General features: G+C 49.4%; 1 protein-coding gene across 2 annotated transcripts; it reads left to right on the top strand.

Annotated features, from left to right (window-relative positions):
* Positions 1-216: 216 nt before the first annotated feature.
* On the top strand, positions 217-18,031 carry THAP4 (THAP domain containing 4). 2 transcript variants are annotated; one of them, XM_084211946.1, is made up of 6 exons: positions 217-374; positions 1,247-2,403; positions 12,049-12,208; positions 14,028-14,137; positions 15,423-15,526; positions 17,743-18,031. In XM_084211946.1, exons 1-6 carry the CDS (start codon positions 298-300, stop codon positions 17,860-17,862), a joined length of 1,728 nt encoding a protein of 575 aa, XP_084068072.1. In that variant the 5' UTR covers positions 217-297; the 3' UTR covers positions 17,863-18,031. The 2 variants fall into 2 exon arrangements, with proteins under 2 accessions (XP_084068072.1, XP_084068073.1); XM_084211947.1 differs by lacking the exons at positions 217-374; positions 1,247-2,403 and adding an exon at positions 5,348-5,426.
* Positions 18,032-20,493: the final 2,462 nt, after the last annotated feature.

Genomic DNA, 20,493 nt, shown 5'->3' with positions numbered 1-20,493 from the left:
CCGAGCGGCTCGTCGGGACGCGGACGCCCAGCTGCGCCGACGAGGCAAGCGAGAGGCGCCGGGAGCGAACCCCCCTTTCCCCACCTGCCCCGCGCCGTACAGCTGCACCCGGGCCAAAATGGCGGCTGCCATGTGGCGGCCGCCATGTTGTGCCGTACAGAAACCCCTTCCCCACCGGCGAGGGGCGCCGGGGTGACCCGGCTCCGCCATCTTGCCGTACGGCGGCGCGGCGGGGCCGGGGCCGGGGCGGGGGCCGGGGCGGGCCCGGCCGGCCGAGGGCGGCGGCGGCGGTCGGAGATGGTGATCTGCTGCGCCGCCGCCAACTGCTCTAACCGGCAGGGCAAGGCGCGCCACGGCGCCGTCTCCTTCCACAGGTAAGGGCGGCCCGCCCGGCCCGCCGCAAGTGCCGCGGCCGGGCCGCCCGCGCCCCGGTCCCGCTCCCTCTCCCTTCCCCGGGCCCCCACGGCAGCGACTGCCCTTTGTTTCCCCCAGGGGAGACCGGCTCGGGGCTCCCGGATCCTCCAGCCCCGGCCGGGCGGCGGGAGCGCCCCTCGCCACGGGGCCGGGCCCTCCCCGGCCTGTCACCCCGACCCTCCCCCGGGCTGTGCCCCCGCCGCCCGTCCTCCGCCTCTGCCCTCGCTGGGGATGCTGCCGGCCGCGAGTCCCCGGGAAAAGTCCCTGTCTCGGGAGTCCCATTGGAAACGGAACCCGACTCCCCTGCTCAGGGGCTTTCTTGCACTGCAGGCATTTCTCCAGCTAATGAAATGTTATTAAGCACAGCCGGTGTAAGCAGCACCCGGGTTACGCTGGGCAGCGTGCTGGCTGAACTGGGTGTTTCGGTGGTGGTCACGTCCCCCTTCCTTGTGGACAGGCTGTTCCTCGTGGGGCTGGTGAGCGGAGTAATGGATCGATTGCTGATGAAAATGGAAACAACACCTTTTAGTCCTACGCTTGTTGTGGAGTGGAGCTGTTGACGCAGCGAATGAATATCAAATGTTTCAGCCCAAAGCGAAGTAATTCTTAAATGAGTGTAATTTTATTTGTAAATAAGTGTGACTTTCCAAAACACAACTTTCCCCAAAATCTCCCAAACCTAGCCATCGCCTAGGACTTGGTCGCCTTAAAGGTCTTTTCCAACCTCAACAGTTCCATGATTCCATGGTTCTGTAATTCTTAAAGTACCGACCCTTCTGATTCCCGAAACGTAGCTTATTTTTTTAGCGGGTTTTCTCTGTTCCCTTTTTAGATTCCCTCTGAAGGATTCGAAGCGCTTGATTCAGTGGCTGAAAGCTGTTCAGAGAGACAACTGGACTCCCACCAAGTATTCCTTTCTTTGCAGCGAGCACTTCACCAAAGACAGTTTCTTCAAGCGGCTGGAAGACCATCACCGCTTGCTGAAGCCCACTGCCGTCCCCACCATCTTCCAGCTCGTGGAGAAGAAGCACGGCAAGCTGGATTATGTCAGGAGCAGAAGGAAAATAGCCAGGAAGGTGCTGGTGCAGGATGGGGAGGCCCCGCAGGAAGGAGGCGGTGAGGTAGCACACAGGGCCCCATCTTCTGGCCAGGACTTCATGGTGATGCAAGGGACGAAAGAGATGGAGGAGGCCACTCTGAAAGAGGAAATAGGATCCGTGTCCAAGGAGGAACAGGCCCTCCACAGCCAGCTGGACGGCCCTCGGAGAAGGACGTTAGGGGATCATTTGGGGGCCAAGCCCGGAGCGCAGGTAAAGCCCGAGAGGTCTCCTGGCAAGGACTGTGCCAGGGGCAGCTGGGCAGGGAGCTGGGTGGCAGACAGGAGCGGCGCGTCCGTGGACGACTTCACCCCTCCTGCCTCCGGCGCCTGCAAGTTCATCGGCTCCCTGCACTCGTACAGCTTTTCCTCCAAGCACGCCAGGGAGAGGCCGTCTCTCCCCAAGGAGCAGCTAGAAAGGAAAAGGCCAAAGAGAGACGTGGAGCCCAGCTGCAGCAGCCAGCCCTTGGGGCACGACAAGGCCGTGGCAGAAGTGTCCCCGACGTCGTCGCTCACGGCCACCCCCCAGAAACCCTCGCAGGGCCTGTCGGCGTCCCCGGCCGACCTGACCCCTCGGCCCGCCGCCGAGGCCGTGCTGGGGCGCAAGGGGGACACGGACGCCAACCCCATGTCCATCAACGAGGTGATCATGTCGGCCTCGGGCGCCTGCAAGCTCATCGACTCCTTGCACTCGTACTGCTTCTCCTCCCGGCAGAGCAAGAGCCAGGTGTGCTGCTTGCGGGAGCAGGTGGAGAAGAAGAACGGGGAGCTGAAGCTCCTGAGGCAGAGGATCAGCCGCTCCGACAGCCAAGTCAGGAAGCTGAAGGAGAAGCTGAATGAGATGAAGCGCAACAGTTTCCCTTACTTGAACAGCCTGATATCCCAGGACTGTGGTCAGTATTGCCAGGGGTGCTGCACTGAGGTGGAATTCCCTGTTTTCTTAGGGGCTGTTTAAGGCTGTGAAGGTGTGATGGGGAAAAGGGATGAGAAAGGGTCACTCTGGGAAGGAGAAGTAGCAGCTTGTGTAAGACCAATGGATGTAGATTATAGAATTCACTCACTGGGCACTCAATTTAATTCTTACATCTCTAACCTTTCCAAGATGTGGAATCAGAATTTAGATTGTGGTGTTACAGGCGACTCTGTTCGTGAATTTATTTTCTTTTCTTTCTGGATTATTTTAACTTGTTTGTAGTGCAGTGGCTCCTGATAGGATTTTCCTTCTTCCTTTGGCACGTGCCTTTGATTTTTTTCTGGTGTGTTAATGAGCTGTCCTAGCAGCAGGTATCTGGGAAAGCTGTTATTGTCCTCAGTGGCATAAGAAATAGTTTTGGTATTGCATTCCATATACTGCACTCAGTACTGAGAACACAGGAAATGCAAGGGAGGTGGGAGGTATCAAATATGGCAATGTCATGATGCACGTTGAGGTCACAATTTGTGAGCAAATGTCTGCTTTGATCCTTTGCTCCCTTGGAAGGCAGAAGAAGTCAGGAAACAAAGTAGGGAGTGATGGAAGATGCTTCTCTATCAATTACAAAAATAATAATTAAGCACCTGAAAACATAGGGGAACTCAATGAGGGATCAGGTGATGTAAAAAGTTTGTTACACAGAAGTCAAATTGGGCCCTTCTTGCAAAAAAACGAGTGTTTTTTAATGTACAATGTGTACACAGTGGCTGTGTTTGCAAGGTGTGTTTCAGGGCAGGAGTTTAGGACCATCTGATGGTGGTGTGTGTGTGGCTGCTGAGAATACACTGGGTTGCCTTGGGAACGATTTGTGATGTGGGACTTGCTTGGAGAAGTCATCACCTGTGGAGGGTTGGGTCTCCCAATGGCTAATTCTCACTTTCCTTTAGGAGAAACACTCCATGGCTTCTTCTGGAGCTGTTGGGAAGTCAGAAAAGTGATGCTGGCATGGACAGGCACATTCTCCAGGCTCTTGTAGCGTGACCAACTTCCTCACTGGAAGAGGAAAGTAGACTCTAAAGTTCAGGAAGGTTGACACCCAGCATTACTTTTCCCATATGTATAATTTTTCACAGTATGGGAAAACTCACTCTTTTATTTGGGTAGAGGGGGGAAATGTTTTGCCCTGGGAAATCAGCATAGTCTTGTTTGTACCTTCAGGTCTGTGTTTTTGTGTTGTTTAGGTGTCAAACTAAAGAAAATAACTAAATATAATTTTAGGGTTCCATAGTTGTCATTCATATATATATACATATATTTATGTATGTATATGAAATATTTATTTATACATATATTTAAAAAGATGTCTGCCTTTGTTGGAATACCTTCACTGAGATACTTATTGCAGAAAGAGTATCTTTAAGGATGTTTTTCTTTTTTCTGGTAAGCACTATGACTTTTCTCCTTTTTCCCAAGATTAGTGTTTTTATAGATACGTCTTTGAGAAGTGAAAATTTTATGCTCTTGTAAAAGATAATCTTAGTATCTGAGTTATGCTCTGTTTTATAAGGGAAAATGTAATTTTTCTTAATGAATTGACAAATTCATTACCCATTCTACCATCTTTTATGAACAAAACTGGAGATCAGCATGTGAAAATGAACCATTTTGGCAGTTGTAGCTTGGCATGATGGGAAGTTTGGATAGAACCCTTTGGCTGGGAACTATTTAAAAGGGTTGGTTGGTGGCAGACTGGCTTTTTTTTTTTATTTTTTAGAGCTGCATCTTGGTGCTTTTTCGTTTTGGGCTCTTTTTTTGTGTGTTTGTAGTACTAGTTTATGGCAGTCAAAATAGCTGATGAAGTGCAGCCAGCTGAGTCTGGTTCATGCCCAGACACCGAGTTTTACTGTAATACAAAGCCGAATTAAGAAAGGCTTTTCATATTCATAAAAATACCGTCAGGTAACACATTAAGTTAATAATAGTCTTTGTTAGCAGCCCTGTCTCAGTTGTCCCAGCTCATCTGATGTGTGGTTGAGGTGATGGCTTTAGCTGTGAACCTGAGCCTGCATATTTTTTTCTGCTGAAGGCAGTTCCTTGAGTGTAAGCACCAGACTGGACTGACCATGCAGGTTGTTACCTGTCTGCATCCCTCACCTTCAGCTGTTTCCACAAAATCCTGAGCACAAAAAACCAAGCTTTAGGCCCACACCCACTCAGCAGGACTTCATTTCAGTGCTAGTTCTCACATATTTTCCTCTAATGAGACAAATAAATTTCTGCTGGCTGTCTCCAAGCTGCAGCAGGCTGGGAAGAGCAGGTTTCTGCAGGACTGCTGCCCAGCACTGCCTGCCAGCCACACTTGGGGCCAGGTGACTCCCAAGTCCAGCTGTCACAATGTGCTCAAGGGCTGTTTCCCAATCTGTCTTACCCTGGTTTAGGAGAAGCCCCAGGCTGTGTCCAGCACAGCACAGCTGCCATGGTGGCCTTTTCCATCTGAAGTTTGGTAGGAAAATATTTCTTTCTGCTTCATGAGGTCCATGGAGGCTGAGGAATGCTGCTGGTGGACAAGTGTGGTTAGGCACGGTGTAGCAGGCAGGACAGGGTGAGATGTGGCTTCTGGAGGGTGACAGGATGCACTGGGAGAAATGAGGGAGAGCCACAGGTGTCCTAACAGCACTGTCCTCTGCTAGCCAAGCACTGTGTGACAGTCTTCTTCTGCATGAAGGTTTCACAGCTCTGCTGTGTCAGCTGTGCTCACTCAGACAGGAGATCCCAGCAGCTCCTTCCACACCACCACCTCCTCTTGCCGTGCCCCACTTTGGTCTGGTTGTAAAACTACATCTCCCAGCAGGCAGCAGGATCAGTGTCTTACCCAAACATGAGCTCACTTCCCTCATAGCCATCTTAGCACCCTGCACAGAGAGCTTTCTGGGGCAGGGGGGGCTGCAGGTACAGCAAATAGCAAAATATCTGCAAACATGGCTGGGCATGGAGCAAACACAGGTAGGATCCCATGGCATTCGAGTTTCTGTGTTCTTCAGAGAGGTAAAGCTCTTAGAATTCAGCTGCTTGGGGTACGAGGAGCCTCTTCCACGCTGCATGTCTGTTTTCATGAAGGTCATATTAAAGGCAGGAGAGTTTGCAAAATGAGTTCATGTGAAAAATGGTTACAACTCTGCTAGGAATCCGTGGGAAATCTGGCTTGGATTTGTTTTTGAGTATCTGTGCAAAGCCAGTGTGGAAATGGGGTCACTTACAGTACGTTTTACATGCAAATGAGCCATAGTGGGCAAACTTCAGGCAAGCAGAAGGACAGAGCACTTAATGTGTGGTTTTGTGCTGAGGTGGAGTTCTGACACCTGGTCTGTGAGGCCTGAAGTGGTGTTGCCCATCGTGGTGGCAACAGATTGCATTCATGCTGCAGACAAGGAGATGCAAAATCCTGTTCCTGACTGGCAGTGGGAAGGGGGCTTGTGCATGGTTGGAGGTGCTGTTCTTTCACCTGGCTGAGAAGGACTGGACCAGCAAGGGGCTGGAGTCCAGTTCAGCTTGAAACTGAAATGTGATGGGTCACAGAGATGTGCTGTCAGGAAAACTGCCTCCACCAGGGCAGGCACTGTAGCCTGGCAGTTGCATGCTAACTTGGAGCTAGATTTTGAGAGAAAACTGCTTTTATTTGGAGACAGCAGGTGCTGCTTGTGATTTTTTTTGGTGCCCTGTCTGGAGTGGGAGCAGCCAGGGTAGAAAACTGGTCCATAGGGTGGGCATTGCAAAGAACAAGAGAGCCATAAAGTAAACTGAGAGTGAGATAGGTGTGCATAGGGGCTGAATCCATGGCAGGAGGTATCTTGAGAGATTTCACCCTGGACTGAACACTTCGGTGGGAGGTGAAGTGTTTTGTGCTCAGCATGGGAGCACAGTGTGCAGGCACACCACCTTTGGGACTTGGTTGACCTCCCCCTTGGAGAGAAAAGCAGTTGGAAGGGAGGAAACAAGACCTTTTGCACTGCTGTTGGTTTGGGATTTTTTTTTCAGTGGGATGGTCTTGTTCTTTCCAGGGTTTTTTTGCCTAATAGTCTATAGAGTTTGTGCATTAAGCATTTAATGTTGCAGTGAGCTGGCAATGACTCACAACAAAAACCCAGCTTGCAGCTAGGAAGCAATGAAACAGCAAACTAAGGAAAACTAGAGAGAAAGTCAGGCTGAGCTCAGGTAGGGTGTTTGGTTTCTCATAACAGAGTAGAATTTTTTTTTTTTTTTTTCTCTGTGTTTTGTAAAGCAGAACTCTGGCAATGACTACAGGCACTGGAGCATTACCACCTTGGCACTTGGCTATGAAATTAATTACTGAGTCTATAGCATGAATATTTGTGAATATAACCCCATTTCCAGCTTTTGGAGCAGAGATGGGATGGATGGGATGATCTGTTCAACAGCTGATCTGCTGGCACCTGGTGGGATGCATCTTTCTTGGGGCTGAAAGAGTTCTAGCAGGTCCAGCTGGTAGGGCTTGTTGATAGGGCCTTAAACTACCTTGGAAAGAGGAAAGGGACAAAACCAGGGTCACCAGGGAAGAGCAATGGGCTGGAGTGCCTGAACTTGAGGGAAGGAGCACTAGTGGGATCCCTCAATCTGCCTGATCAGATGCTGGTTACAGTGCACCACACCTGAAATGTCTCTGCACTAATACAGCCAGCAGGAGGGACCAGTGAGGAGCTGGAAGCTTTGGCCCAGTCCCAGAGATCTGACATCACTGGCATCAGTGAAACATGGTGGGAGTTTTCCCTGTGACTGGCATGCCCTGAGGGACAGTTCCAGGCTCCTCAGAAGGGACAGGAGGGGCAGAGGGGTGGCACTGTATGTGACAGAAGGGTTGGAGTGGCTGGAGCTCACAACATGGCACAGTTGAGAACCTTTGGATAAGAATCAAGGGACAAACAAATAATGCCATTTCACTGTGGGAGTCTTCTCCCAGCCAGGACAATGACACTGGCAAATATTTCTTGAGGAACTAAGGGATGATTCCAGGTCAGCTGCCCCAGGGGACTTCAACCTGCCAGGAATTAACTGGGAGCATCCCACAGCTGGTACAGCCCGGGCCAGAAGGTTCCTAAAACACCTGCATGACAACTTTATGGAATAGGTCCTCAGGGAGCTGACTTGGAAGGATGATCTTGATCTCCTGCTTGTCATCAGAGAGGATCTCATGAGCAAAGTGAACATTGGGGCCAGCTTGGCCACAGAGACCACGGAGCCATTGAGTTTAAAATCTCTGTGACAGGGGGGAAAGTGCCTGAAAAGCCTCAACTCTGGCCATGAGACCTCAGGCTGCTCAAGGAATTAGTGAGTAAGGTCCCCTGGGAAATGTTTTTGCAGGTGCTAGGGTCTGTCAGTGCTGGTCACTTTTAAACATCATCTCCTAAGGGCACAGGAACAGCAATTCCTAAATGTCAGAAGTTAAGCAGGTGAGGCAGAAGGCTTGGCTGAGCAGGGATTTCTCTTGGAAATAAGATGGAATTATGGAAGATGCCCTGTGGAAGCCAGGCCAGGTGATGTGGGAAGAATATAGAGATGCTGCTCCCCATTGTTGGGAGAAAATTCATACAGGCAAAGCTTAACTGAAGTCAAAGCTGCCAAAACTGCAGAGAAAAATATTTTTTTTTCCACATATATAAATGGCAAAAAGCAGTTTAGAAATGACATTACCCCGTTCCAGGATGAGGATGGTCACCTCACAAACAGGGACAGGGACAAGGCAAAGGTGTTTAATGCTTTCTCTTAAACCCAGTTAGCAACTGTGCTGAAGGAAGAATTCCAGGGAACTTCCCAGTTGATGCTGCAGACCCCACACTTTGAAGACTCAGGGATTTTGTTTTGGGGATTTTTGGTGGGGTTGTTGTAGTTATTTGTTTAGTTTTTCCCCCTCAAGTTTTCTGCAGGGTGTTCCCCAGCTCAAGGAAGTGGGTTAGCTGCCTTGTTAGCAACCAGGTGGCACTCACTGTGGCTTTACTGATAAAGCTGTGTAGGAATTTGTGCCAGCTTAGCTTTCTGAGCCAGGGATCCCACTCAAAAGCAGGGAGAACTCAGTGTCTCCTGGTGCAAAGCCTGGACAGCCAGTTCCAGTGCAGGGTGGGATTTGGCTTGGAAACTCTCTGGGGATGGAAAAGATGTGGGAACAGTCTGTCTGTGAGTTTGGAGGAGTGGAGCAGGGTCAGGTGGTGAAATGGAACTGACCTGTGTGCTCAGGGCCTGGGCATGGGGGTTGTGGCCTGAGAGGCTTCCTGAAGGAAAGAGATCAAGGTGATCAGGTTGCTGATGGGTGTGTGGTTTTGTCTCCCAGACTGTTACAACTTAAGAATGTCATGTGAGATTTTGTAGAACCACAGGATGGTTTGGGTTGAAGGGACCTTAAAGCTCATCTTGTTCCAACCCCCTGCCATGGGCAGGGACACCTTCCACTTCACCAGGTTGTAGAGGAATGGGATCTTGGAGATGCTGGGTTCCTAATGGCTTCCAGAAAGTCTAGGAGAAGGTGACTCCAGGAATGTCCTTGTTAAGAAAGAGGATGCAGAGAGAGCTTCCCTGTTAGTGGGTGAAAGAGGAGCTGTGCATATGAATGCAAGAGAATCAGCATTTGAGAGGACCCCCTCTGGGTGTGAAGCTTTAAGTGTGCTGAAGGATGGCCAGGGTCTCTTGTGCTGCAAATTCTCAATATCATTTGTATTCTTGATACTATCATGCACTTACCTTTTAAGCCACATTAGTGGGGTTTTTGTAAAAATGATGTGCCAGGAGTTTAGACCTTTAAAAAGGCATGTACAGGCTCCTTCATCAGTGTCTTGACAGTGACTGTATCTATAAACCTGAAATTTGAAACAAAGCAGTTCAGCATAGAACTTCTTGTTGCTACAGTAGTCTTGCATTTACCTGCCCCAACCCCCCAACCATGACATAAAAAAGCAAATTGCTTTTCAAATGGATGCTTTTGGTTTGGTTGGTTTTTTTTTTTGGTTGGCTGGTTGGTTGGTTTTTTTTTGTTTGGTTGTTTTTTTTTTTTTTCTGGTGGATTCAATCAGACTCTCTCTTGTCTGCCTCCCCTCTTGCTTTTCCACTCTCCCAGCCCAGCCTTCCAGCCAGGAAGGAAAAAATTCTTAATCCACCAGTCAGAGATGAACACTGAAGGTAAGAAGAGCATAGGATGAGATCAGGATGTCTGCACTTACCTGCACTTCACTGAGCCCCTGGTCCTTACTCACTTCTGCTGCTCTTGACTTTTCCAGCCATGTGAGAATTAAAGAGCTCTTTGGCTTTGCTGCCACCTAGGTAGTTTAGACAAGTAGTAATGATCACTTGGCTGTGCTGTTTGCCCAAGTTCCAGAGGCTTCAGGATGTACAGTTCCATCTTCACTTCTCAGCTGGCTGGAATTCCAGCTCTTTGGAAGTGAGGCCAGCCCACCAGCTGGGGCACCTCCAGCCAGGCTGGGTGCTGCACAGCAAGGCAGTGGGGTCAAGCTGGGAGTGCTGGAAATGATCACTTGGCTTCTCTTGGTTTATAATCAAGTCTAAAGAGTGGGAATGGCTACAGCCATTCCTTTCATCTGTTGTTTGGATGCTTTTCCTGAAGTGCAAGCAGGAGAAAAGGAAGTGTCCTATGAAAGCACTGTGGTGACAGAAACTGTCCTGCTCCTGGCATGCTGACCCAGGAGAGGGCAGCAGCAGCCCAGGCTGCAGGCTCCTGCAGCTTTTCCAGAGCTTTGCTTTTCACTTCCATCATGGGAAATGAGCCTGTAAAGAGCTTGAAAAGAAATGCAGCAGAGAGTGAAAGGCAAACATCAGCTGGAGGGAGGAGCAGGATGCTGCTTATCCATAGAACTGTGTGCTCCCCTCATGGAACTGGAAAGGTGAGTACAAGGAAATACTGTCCAGTGCACTGACACTGCTGCACAGATTGTGGGAGCCCCTTTCCAAGTCCTGGGCAAGCTGCTGGGGACTGCACAGTCTGACAGGGTACAGATCCTGGCTCTGATGCTGTAGACCTTTATCACTGATTTCCCTGTGAGCTGTCATGTTGCTTTTCTTGCAAAATACTTCAGGATAAAGCAAAGCAAGCAGCAGCACTTTGCTGAAACAGGCTAGCGTTTCAAACCTGCTGTCTGTAGGAGAATGAGTACCACAAATGGTCTCTTTTACCCAGGAAAGCTGCTGTTCCTTCTCCTTTGGCATTTCAGGTGTTGACTGTCCTTCCTCCTTGCTCAATCTTTTAGCCTGACATTTCATAAAGACCACAGCAAAACTCACACTGGCTAAGCAAATTTTGGCCACAGCCTTACTCTTTTAGCTTGTGATTTCTGCCTGCAGTTGAGTCTGTGCCTTTTAGATCAGCCAGCCAGCTTGTTCTTGTATTCTTGATCTCACTAGGTGTGGAAAACACTCCCCTGCAGTGCCCACATTGCCAGTATGAAATATTTATCCCATGAGGGGGAAGAGGACATGCTTTAAGCTTACTTCAGTCATATTTCTCTGCATAACAGAGTACTGAGAGTAGCAGGCAGCCTGTTTGTGTGGGAATCCATCTTTCCCAACATCCCATGGGTGATGTTTTGCTTTCCCTACTTATACCTTAGTAAGGGATCTGCTCTGCTCTTCACCTGGCTTTAAATTGAATGTCTCCATTTTCCTGATGTACTTTTTTCAGGTCACAGCCTCTGAAAGTAAAATGCAAAACTGTTTATCAAAACTCTCCTCCAGCACCAAGCCTGACAGAGTTCAAGAAGCATTTGGACAATGCTCCCAGGCACATGGTGGGACTCTTTGGGATGGTCTTGTGCAGGGCCAGGAGTTGGACTTGGTGATCCTTGTGGGTTCCTTCCAGCTCAGCTTATTCTGTGGTTCTGTAAAATGATTTATTAAAGAAGTTTAAACTTTGTGAAGCAGACCTGGGTTGCTTTTTCATAACTGCAGTGACAAAGGGAATTATCTTTCTCTTCCTTTTACTCTTTGCCTTACAGGCATCAAGTATTTTTAAGATGTTTGCTTTAATACAGAGCCTTAGTGAAACAGCTTCTGAATGATCCTTCCTTGTCTCTTTGTACAAGTTCAGGCCATTGTTAACCTCTTAAAAAAATATTATAGCCAAACTTTGATCTTGAATATGTACATGGCCTGATTTTCTTTTGAAATGAAGACTCATTTCCTCAGCCTCTGAAACAAACAGGAACAGTGTGTACTCAGTGCTTGAGAGAGATTAGCCCAGAGTGTTGGAGGTTTCATTATCATCTAATGATTATTCTTTGTGCTGAGGTTTCAGTCATCCTCCCTGCACGTAGATGGGAGGGGGCTTTTCTTTCAGATCAAGCTGCAGAGAGGAGTCAGAAATGGACCACCTGCAAGAGTGCTCTGTGTGGCTGAGAGCTGCTTTGGAAAGAGACCCACTTTCCATGAGTGTTCATTGTTCCCCATCATCTCCCTTGGAGCTGGCAGTGCTCTGAAGAAAAGCACTGCTGTGGTGTTGAGCCATTTCTGAGGTGTTTGGAGTTCACCTCCAGCCAGCTGGAGGCAGCTCACAGCAACCTGCAGAGCACAGATCCCTGAGTTTTCATTCTTCCTTCTTTCATTTCCTCCACAGAGACTCCCCAGCTGAACCCTGTGATGGAACCCCTGTCCTGGATGCTGGGCACCTGGCTCTCAGACCCACCAGGAGATGGAACCTTCCCTACAATGAAGCCCTTCCAGTACCTGGAGGAAGTGCACATCTCTCACGTGGGACAGCCCATGCTCAACTTCTCGTAAGTCAGGGGGTCTGCCTGGCTTGGCAGCAGCTCCTGGATTGGAGCAGGCATGGATTTGTTGGTTGAGTTTCCTTTCCAATGGCAAAGTACATAAATTTTCACCTTAATTCACCAAAGTGCATGAATTTTCACCATAATTTTCACCTCGTTTTCAAAATGAGATGATGCTGTGGTATGTGGCTGCATGGTCTAACTTTGATTTTCCTTGAAAACTTGTGATTAATATGCATTACAAATGCCGGTTACAGTGGCCCACAAAGGGTAATTTTAGATTATTGTCTTTAAGGCATTTGCAACCTAGTGTGGCAAAAGCTGATAGGCCAAGAAATGGTTATAATACATTGTAATTAAGAAATAGTTGGTTTCTGATTGTGATAGCCTGAATTATAACATCTGTATTGTCTCACCCTTCACATGAAACTGGAAATGGAATAAAAGTTTTTAAAACACCTCTCAGTTGCCCCATCTCTGAGTCAGAGAGGGCATAATCTGACAAAAACTTGTGGTTAATTGGCATTCTTTGTGAAATTCCCACTTAAAATAAATGAAGGAGCTATGGCATGACTACCAAGTTTCTCAGTTTTAAGCTCTGGTCCTCAGTCTTCACCACTGTGAAAATCTGAGAAAAATTAGTGCCTATCAAACCATGTGGGATTGGAGGCAGGTAGCTTAACTACTTGCTTTGGCTTCAAGTGGTTGTTCTAAGAAAAATCGAAAGAAGTCCAGAGGGAGGGAAGTGACCAGTTGGCTACTGCTCAGTAGTGCTCCAGTGTTCCTTCAGGAGGGGTGAGTTGGAAAGTGTGTTGCTTTGAAAACCAGGAAAAGAAGAATTACAAGATGGAAGTGCTGTGTGAGAGATGCCCTGTGTTCCTGGAGTGTGCTGGAGCTGCCAGCTCAGCCTGTGACTGCTTTAGTCCAGTTTCCAAAAGAAACAAAGCTCTGACAGTCTTGCTCTGGCTGCACCTCCCTCCCCAGCTTGTGAACAGTTCCTTATTTGAACCACCTTTTTTATTTTGCCCCTCCTTTTCTTTGTGCCAAGGAGTTACACAGCTGTGAGCTGTTGAGCTTTGGGAAGCACCAGGAAAATAGGCAGCAGTCCTGGAGGACAGACATCCTGTGCTTTCCTGGCTCCTGGAGCAGTGGCTCTTAAAAGACAGTTCTGTATGCCTTAAATGCTCCAAGCACTGAAAGCTGCCTGATTTAAGTTTGTTTCTCCTTCAGGTTTGGTCATGCATAACATGGGTGATTATACTTATCACAGTTTTTAAGGCTTCCTGAAGAATAAATAAGGATCTGAGCTGAATTTGTTATCTTTTTGAAGGGGGTGATGGGAGAAATATATCTGCCCTGTTGCTTCTTACATCAAGGAATATACAGAAAAAACAACTTTTCCAGGTGTAAAAGCTAAATAAAAATGATACAGTAATTCTAGATATCTATTTGAGAAAAGGAAGTTTTTGAGACACAAGTGGCTTCAGCATTTGTGAAACATCCGAGTTCCTGAGGGGTTTCTGAGCTAGTTCTTAGAAAGACCCAGGGGTTGTGGAAGGTCTAAAGCTTGAACTTGAAGACTTAACTTGAACTTAAAGACTTAACTTGAACTTAAAGACTTAACTCCAGCTCTAAGAAACAGCTGTTCCTCTATAAAGTAATCATATTTTTCCAGGTTTACATCTCTGTACTGTGAAGTGTTGTCAGTCTTTTACTCTTCAAATAGTACTGCAGGCACTCATATGGTTAAATAAGAGGAAACCAGACCAAAAAATGTCTTTTGAGTGCAAAACACATCATCTTTTGTGCTCTGGTTTGCCCTCAGGTTCAACGCCTTCCACCCGGACACCAGGAAGCCCATGCACCGGGAGTGTGGCTTCATCCGCCTCAAGCCTGACACTAACAAGGTGGCCTTCATCAGTGCCCAGAACACAGGTACATTCCTGATACCCACACTGGGGAAAAGAAGAGGTTCTTACCCTGCTGGGCCATTTCATCACTTTTTCAGACAGTTCTTGCAGCTTTCATAGTTTTATTTAATTAATTTTCCCTGTCGGAATCACTGCTCTTTGGTGCTGGGCTCACAGTGGTTCCTAAACTAGCAGAGCCTCCCAGTGTGTGGGTGCAGTACCTTGGTGCTTCTTACCTTATGGGGATGAATGAGAGAGAACCATGTCACAGACACATTTTATGAAAAATCTTTTCCTTAGGATTTTTTCTCCTGAGAAGCTGAGAGGCCTCAGAAATGAAATGTAAACATTAATTATTTGCTGCTGTGGAATGCAACAGGTGCAGCTTTGATTGGTCTCATGTGGTTGTTTTTAATTAATGGCCAGTCACAGTCCAGCTGTCTCGGACTCTCTGAGAGTCACAAGATTTTATTATCATTCCTTTCCTTTCCTTGCTAGCCTTCTGATGAAATCCCTTCTTCTATTCTTTTAGTATAGTTTTAATATAGCTTTTTCTTTTAATACAAAATATATCATAAAATAATAAACCATTCTTCTGAAACACGGAGTCAAGATTCTCATCTCTTCCCTCATCCTGGGACCCCTGTGAACAGCACCACAGAACCACATCTCAGTTATTATAAGTGATAGTCTTAAACCCCAGTTGATGCTTAAGTTTGCATCTAAAATGCCAGGTGCTGAAGGGAGGAGTGCCAGTTGTGCTGTGACACTCATCCTGCAGGGTGTGAATAAGTCCAGCTGGATTTTTGTGAGCAGCATTCCATGTCTGAGGCTGTGTGGATCTGCAGTTGTCAATAAATAAAAATAAATAGGGCAAATAAAACCATTCTCTACAGTGAGTGCTGGTCTGTTAAGCAGCCTAATAGAACATGGAGTGGTTTGGGTTGGAAAGAACCTTAAAGCCCATCTCATTGCACCTCCCTGCCATGGTCAGGGACACCTTCCACCCCAGACCAGGTTATTCCAAGCCTTGTCTGACCAGCCTTTGAATACTTCCAGGGATGGGGCAACCTGTGCCAGGGCCTCACCACCCACACAGGGAAGAATTTCTTCCTAATATCTAACCTAGATTTTTCCTCTTACAGATTAAAAGCTTTTTCCTTGTCCTGTTGTTATCTGAATGTGTAAAAAGTCCCTCTTCCTCATGTTTTTAAACCTCCTTTAAAGTACTGAAAGGTCAAGATAACAACTGTGACATGCTTAAATAACCTTTGTAGCCTATTAATATGTGTGCCCTTGCTTTTCCCTAGGTCTGGTGGAGGTGGAGGAAGGGGAGGTGAATGGACAAGAGCTGTCTATAGCTTCTCACTCCATAGCCAGGATCTCCTTTGCCAAGAAGCCCCATGTAGAGCAGGTGAGTGCACACAGAGTGAGCCATTCCCATAGCACTGCTTGCCCCAGGAGGAGTCTGGTTGAGAGGATATGTTATTTAGCATGCTTTAATTACAGAATGCCATCAGGGGTTCTTGGAAGTACTGCATGGCATCCTGGCTTATTCTTTCTGTAAGAGCCTTCAGAAGAGATTTTGTACATTATGAGACCCAGAGGGATCATTATGATAAAAACTGACAGGCTGGATCACACCAGCTAACCCAGAATCCTGTCTCCAGAATGGCCAGTAGCAGATCCTTAGGGAAGAAAATAGGAATGTCTTGGCTAAATACTATTTTATGGCAGTGGGATTAGTTATTAATGCTGGTTTTCTGGATTGATTGGAGTATGAGGATGCACATTCAAGGTGTGGTCAGTATTGGGCCTCATGAGGACATTTCAGTAACACCTGCAGATCTTGCTCTCTTGCTTTTCAGAGCATTCAGACCTTGCTCTGGGCTCTTTTCCCACCTGTCCCTGCAGGGTAGGGCTGGCACTTGCTGTCAGCTCCACCTTTGGTTGGCTGCTTTTGGGAGTTTGTTGATACACCTGGTAGGGGTACAGCCAGCTGTGAGTGCAGTGACACTGCTGGAGTCAGTGTGGCATCCTGAGGTCTCCTCTGGAGGTGTCACTGTCACATCTGAAGCTGTGGTGGCTGAGCAGCAGCTGACAGTGAGGCTGAACAAGCTCTCACAGCCTGATTTCTGTGTGCTATAAAACTGACCCTCAGACAGCAGAGAGTGCAAGTTTGTGCAGATGTAGGCAAAAATTTGATTTGCCTACACAGATAAAGTCCTAACTTTGGAAAGTCCCAACTCCCCTGCCTTTGGGTGCATGTTTTCATTGTTGGGTTTCCTCTTCCCCAGGAACAGCTGTATTGCCTCCTTCCCATAGCAGAAGTAAATTAGATTCTGTAGATGTCAGCAGGGAGGCAGAGCTCTGGATTGCAAACATTTAAATAAAAGGGACTGTCCTCTGAGTCACTGCCTGAACTGTGGGCAGATAGACTGGCAGGAGGAGAGGGCAAAGCACAGAAAGCCAGCAGATGTATTCCTAGCTGAGGGCTGGCCTTGGCTGGAAGAAGGAAGCTCTGGGGCTGGAGGTCTGTGCCCATCTGGGAAGCTCAGGCACAGGGACTGGTTCTAGTGAGTATTTGGGAGGCCCTTGCTGGTGCAGGAGGGTGTGGAATGAGAGGGGTTGTCAGGAAACCAGCTCCCAGAGCCTTTTCTCCCTCACCAAGAACAGCTTAAATTGCCTGTGGAGACAAAGAGGCCACAGGTTTGGGAGAAGGACGTGAGTGCTTCTGCTGGAGTTGCTCATTTTGAGAAAAGTTCACCATATTGTTGCATTCCTGGTGAAAAGTGATTCAGGGTGGCTGTGGCTTGGCTGATCTGTCACTGAGGCAGGAAGGCCCATTTCCTGCACCAGGCTGTGTCATGAGTGGTTTAGGTTGCTTGAAGAATCACCTTTAAAGTTGTTATCAATGCAGATTTAATACAAATTCGTGAAAGCCCAGCTTAACAACATTTAAAGACAAAGTTCCCTCTGTTGCTACTCGTGGATGAGGAGGGGCAAGGACAACCTCCATTCTTTATTGGATGCTGGGGAAATATGAAGGAGAAGAGGAGGCTCAGGGGAGACTCTGCAACTCCCTGAAAGGAGGGTGTAGTCAGGTAGGGGTTGTTCTCTTCCCCCAGCCCACCACTGACAGACAAGAGGACACAGGCTTGAGCTGCACCAGGGGAAGTTTAGGCTGGACATTAGGAATGAGTTGTTCACAGAAAGGGTGATTAGGCACTGGAATGGTCCAGGGAGGTGGTGCAGTCCCTGTCCCTGGAGGTGTTTAAGAAGAGCCTGGATGTGGCCCTCAGTGCCATAGTTCAGTTAATAAGATGGTATTAGGTCATAGGCTGGACTTGATGGTCTCAAAGGTCTTTTCCAACTTAGTTAATTTTGTGATTCTGTGAATGTGCTTTGTTCCATGGGTAATGGGCTTGGAGCTGGTATTGTGGAGAGGGCTGCTTTCTTTAGGAGAGAAAACTCCTTGTTTATTTGCCTGCTGTAGTGAGGCTATCCTTCCTTGGTGGTGCATTGACAGCAGGCAGGTGGATGGCAAAGGGAAGAAAGCACAGGTAAGGGATTCAGCTTGTGGGCTCTCATTGCTTGATTTCCTTGTTTCTTTTCCTCCCCCTGGTTTAGATTACCAGAAAATTCAGGCTGAATTCCGATGGGAAACTCGAACAAACTGTCTCAATGGCAACCACTACACAGCCCATGACTCAGCACTTACACATCACCTACAAGAAGGTGACACCCTGACACCAGGAGTGCTGAGTCTCCTCACTGAGGGCAAGGAGCAAGGACATCATGCACCAAGAGCAGCAGCTCAGGAGCACGGCATGGCAGACCCCAGAGCTGGCTGCCCGTGCTTGTCCCTTGGGCCCCAGAGCTGCCTGTCCTGTTGAGAATGTTACTCAGATGTTTCTGTAATGGTATATAAAAAAAATAAATAAAAAGCTTTTATTTTTATGGCTGTGCCTTTGGTGTGACTGCAGGGTGGTGTGTGCTGCCTGCTGCTCGGTGTAGTGCTCGTGGAGGGGCTTTGTGCTGCCTGTTCATTAGTAGGTGTTGGGGTAGAGATGCATCCTCCTGGACAGCCTGGAGAATTTTGGGGAAGCCACAGGTTCTGGAATGGATTTGCACTGCAGGGAAGGACCCCGAGCACTCCAGAGCCTGTCCAATGAAGCTTGGCTTGAATATCAAAAGGGAGCACCTACACCTTGCTCTGGGAGTTTGTCCAGCAGTTTGAGGGGAATTGCTGCAGTGTGGGGGTCAGGGCCAGACTTCAGTGCAGAATATCACAAGAGTTTGGGGGACAGTGGTGGGCCAACAAGCAAGAGAAGCTGCTGACAGTGGGGCTCAATCTCCAACTCTCCAGCTCTGGAATCAGGATGCAGCCTTTGACCTTTGTGAGATCTGTCCCTCAAAAATGAGGGAGGCAAAGGACTTTGATCACTGCTGGCCTACAGGAGACACTCTTCAGCAGGGGCTGGGACCAGATGACCTGTGGAGGTTCCTGCCAGCCCCAGTCACTGTGGGAGTGTTACAGTGGCACAGCCCCAGCCCAGCAGGGACCGCCTGGAAGGGATCTGGGCAAACACTGAGGTGTGCAGCCCACGGCCAGGTGGGCTTTGTGCCACAGGATCTGTCTCTGTGGATGCGGGAGCTCCTGGGTGTGTCCCTCAGAGCCCTGTGATGTCACCAGGGTCAGGATCCCTCACCTGCAGCAGGTAACTGTAAACACCAGTGCTGGGCAGTGCCAGAGCACTCGGGCTGTGACCCACAGCAGCCGAGGAGCTTCTGAGTGCTGCCAGAGCCCGAGGAACCTCTGAATGACAGCAGGGACTGAGGAGCCTCCGAGTGCCACGAGAGGCTGAGGAGCCTCCGAGTGCCACAAGTGGAAGCCAAGCCTTCGAGTCCTGCCAGCGGCTGAGAGAAGTCAAGTCCGGGAGCAGCAATGGCAGAGGCCAGGCAGGAACCAGCAGCGCCACGAGCCGTCCGGGTCTGCCGCATCTGCGTGGATTTCCTGCAAAGCCCCGCTGCTGCCGTGGAGCCCTGCGGACACGTGTTCTGCCACGCCTGCATCCAGCCCCAGGCTGCCCCCGACGCCGCTGCCACCTGCCCGACCTGCCAAGGGCCCATCGGGGGCATCCGCCTGCTGCAGGGGCAGGACAACCGTGCCGAGGTGGCCCCGCGCCGCCGCCGCCGCCGCCTGCATCCCTTCGTGGTGCGCTGGCGCCAGCGGCAGCAGCAGCAGCAGCAGTGGCAGCAGCAGCGGCAACAGCAGCAGCCACAACAGCAGCAGCAGCCACAGCAGCAGCAGCAGGAGCAGCAGGAGTAGGCAGCTCCTGGAGGTGGCCAGCACTGGACATTCTCCCATGGGGACAGGGTGCCGAGCCCCCCCGGCTCCAGCAGCGTGCCCAGAGAGTGTCGGAGGAGCTGGACAGGAAGGGCCAGGGCAGGAAGATCCATCGTGGCCACCGAGGGAGTGGGAGAGAAGAGCTGGCCTCGGGACCACGTGCACCTGCTCCCCTTGAACCCATTTGATGTGGATCCTCCATGGCCCCTCTGAAATGAAAACCAGGATGCTGAGAAGGGCCTCGCCTGGTTTCTTCTGCTCGTTTGCTCATTAGTGCAGGACTGGGGGAGTGGGAGATGTGGGATAGGGAAGGATATGGCGGTGGGAACTTGGGCAGAGGGTGGCATAAGGCTGAAGAACTGGTAGAGAGGGGTGAATGTGGATGTTGAAAATGGAAGAGAGGGGCCATTCCTGGTTGCTTCTGTGCTGCCTTGCTTATTCCTGTGGGGATGCAGCCCAGAAAGAGAAGAGGAAGGGAAGAGCCCCCTGGATCTCTCAGCAGATTCCTAAGGGAGCAGTGTCTGCTCTTCCTGAGGGCCAGGGTAAGGACAGAGACTGAGATGGAGATTGGGGCAGACCCTCCTCTCCTTGCCGTACAACAGCTGGAGGAGGCAGCCCGGACACAGCCACCAGCTGCAGGGCTGTGGGAGAAGGGACAGCCAGGACAGACCTATTCAGGCATGTCTTCTGAAGAATCCCAGAGCCCTTCCCCATGTGGGGCATCACCAGGAGCTGTGTGGCAGCTGTGCATCCCAAAAGCCACCAGGTTCTCATTGTCATCCCCTCCTCCTTCCATGACCCAGGTGGCTGCAGAACTCCTGGCATTGGGACTGAGCTTCTGCCCACACCTCCCTGCTGCTTTGGCAGACCTTGTTTCCCAGGAGTAGCCCTCAAACATTGGTGTCAAGAGCGTTGGGGGCTGTGTCAGCCAAGCATGGGTGAGGCTTTTCAGGGTGACCACAGCCTCATGGTGCATTTCTGCCCTGGAGACAGAGGGAAATCTCCTGGAGGTACAGGTGGGAAAGCCCTGG

Source organism: Fringilla coelebs (assembly GCF_963513975.1).
Source record: "Fringilla coelebs genome assembly, chromosome: 10".
NCBI lineage: Eukaryota > Metazoa > Chordata > Aves > Passeriformes > Fringillidae > Fringilla > Fringilla coelebs.
Note: the sequence above shows the minus strand (reverse complement) of the source record. Positions and strands in the feature narration are given on the sequence as shown.

What these genes read in the sequence shown, in the direction of transcription:
- THAP4 (XM_084211946.1), top strand. Translation starts at nt 298, where the DNA reads ATGGTGATCTGCTGCGCCGCCGCCAACTGCTCTAACCGGCAGGGCAAG. An exon ending in GGCGCCGTCTCCTTCCACAG is followed by an intron (nt 375 to 1,246) that starts GTAAGGGCGGCC and finishes TTCCCTTTTTAG; the next exon opens with ATTCCCTCTGAAGGATTCGA. An exon ending in CAGCCCATGCTCAACTTCTC is followed by an intron (nt 12,209 to 14,027) that starts GTAAGTCAGGGG and finishes GTTTGCCCTCAG; the next exon opens with GTTCAACGCCTTCCACCCGG.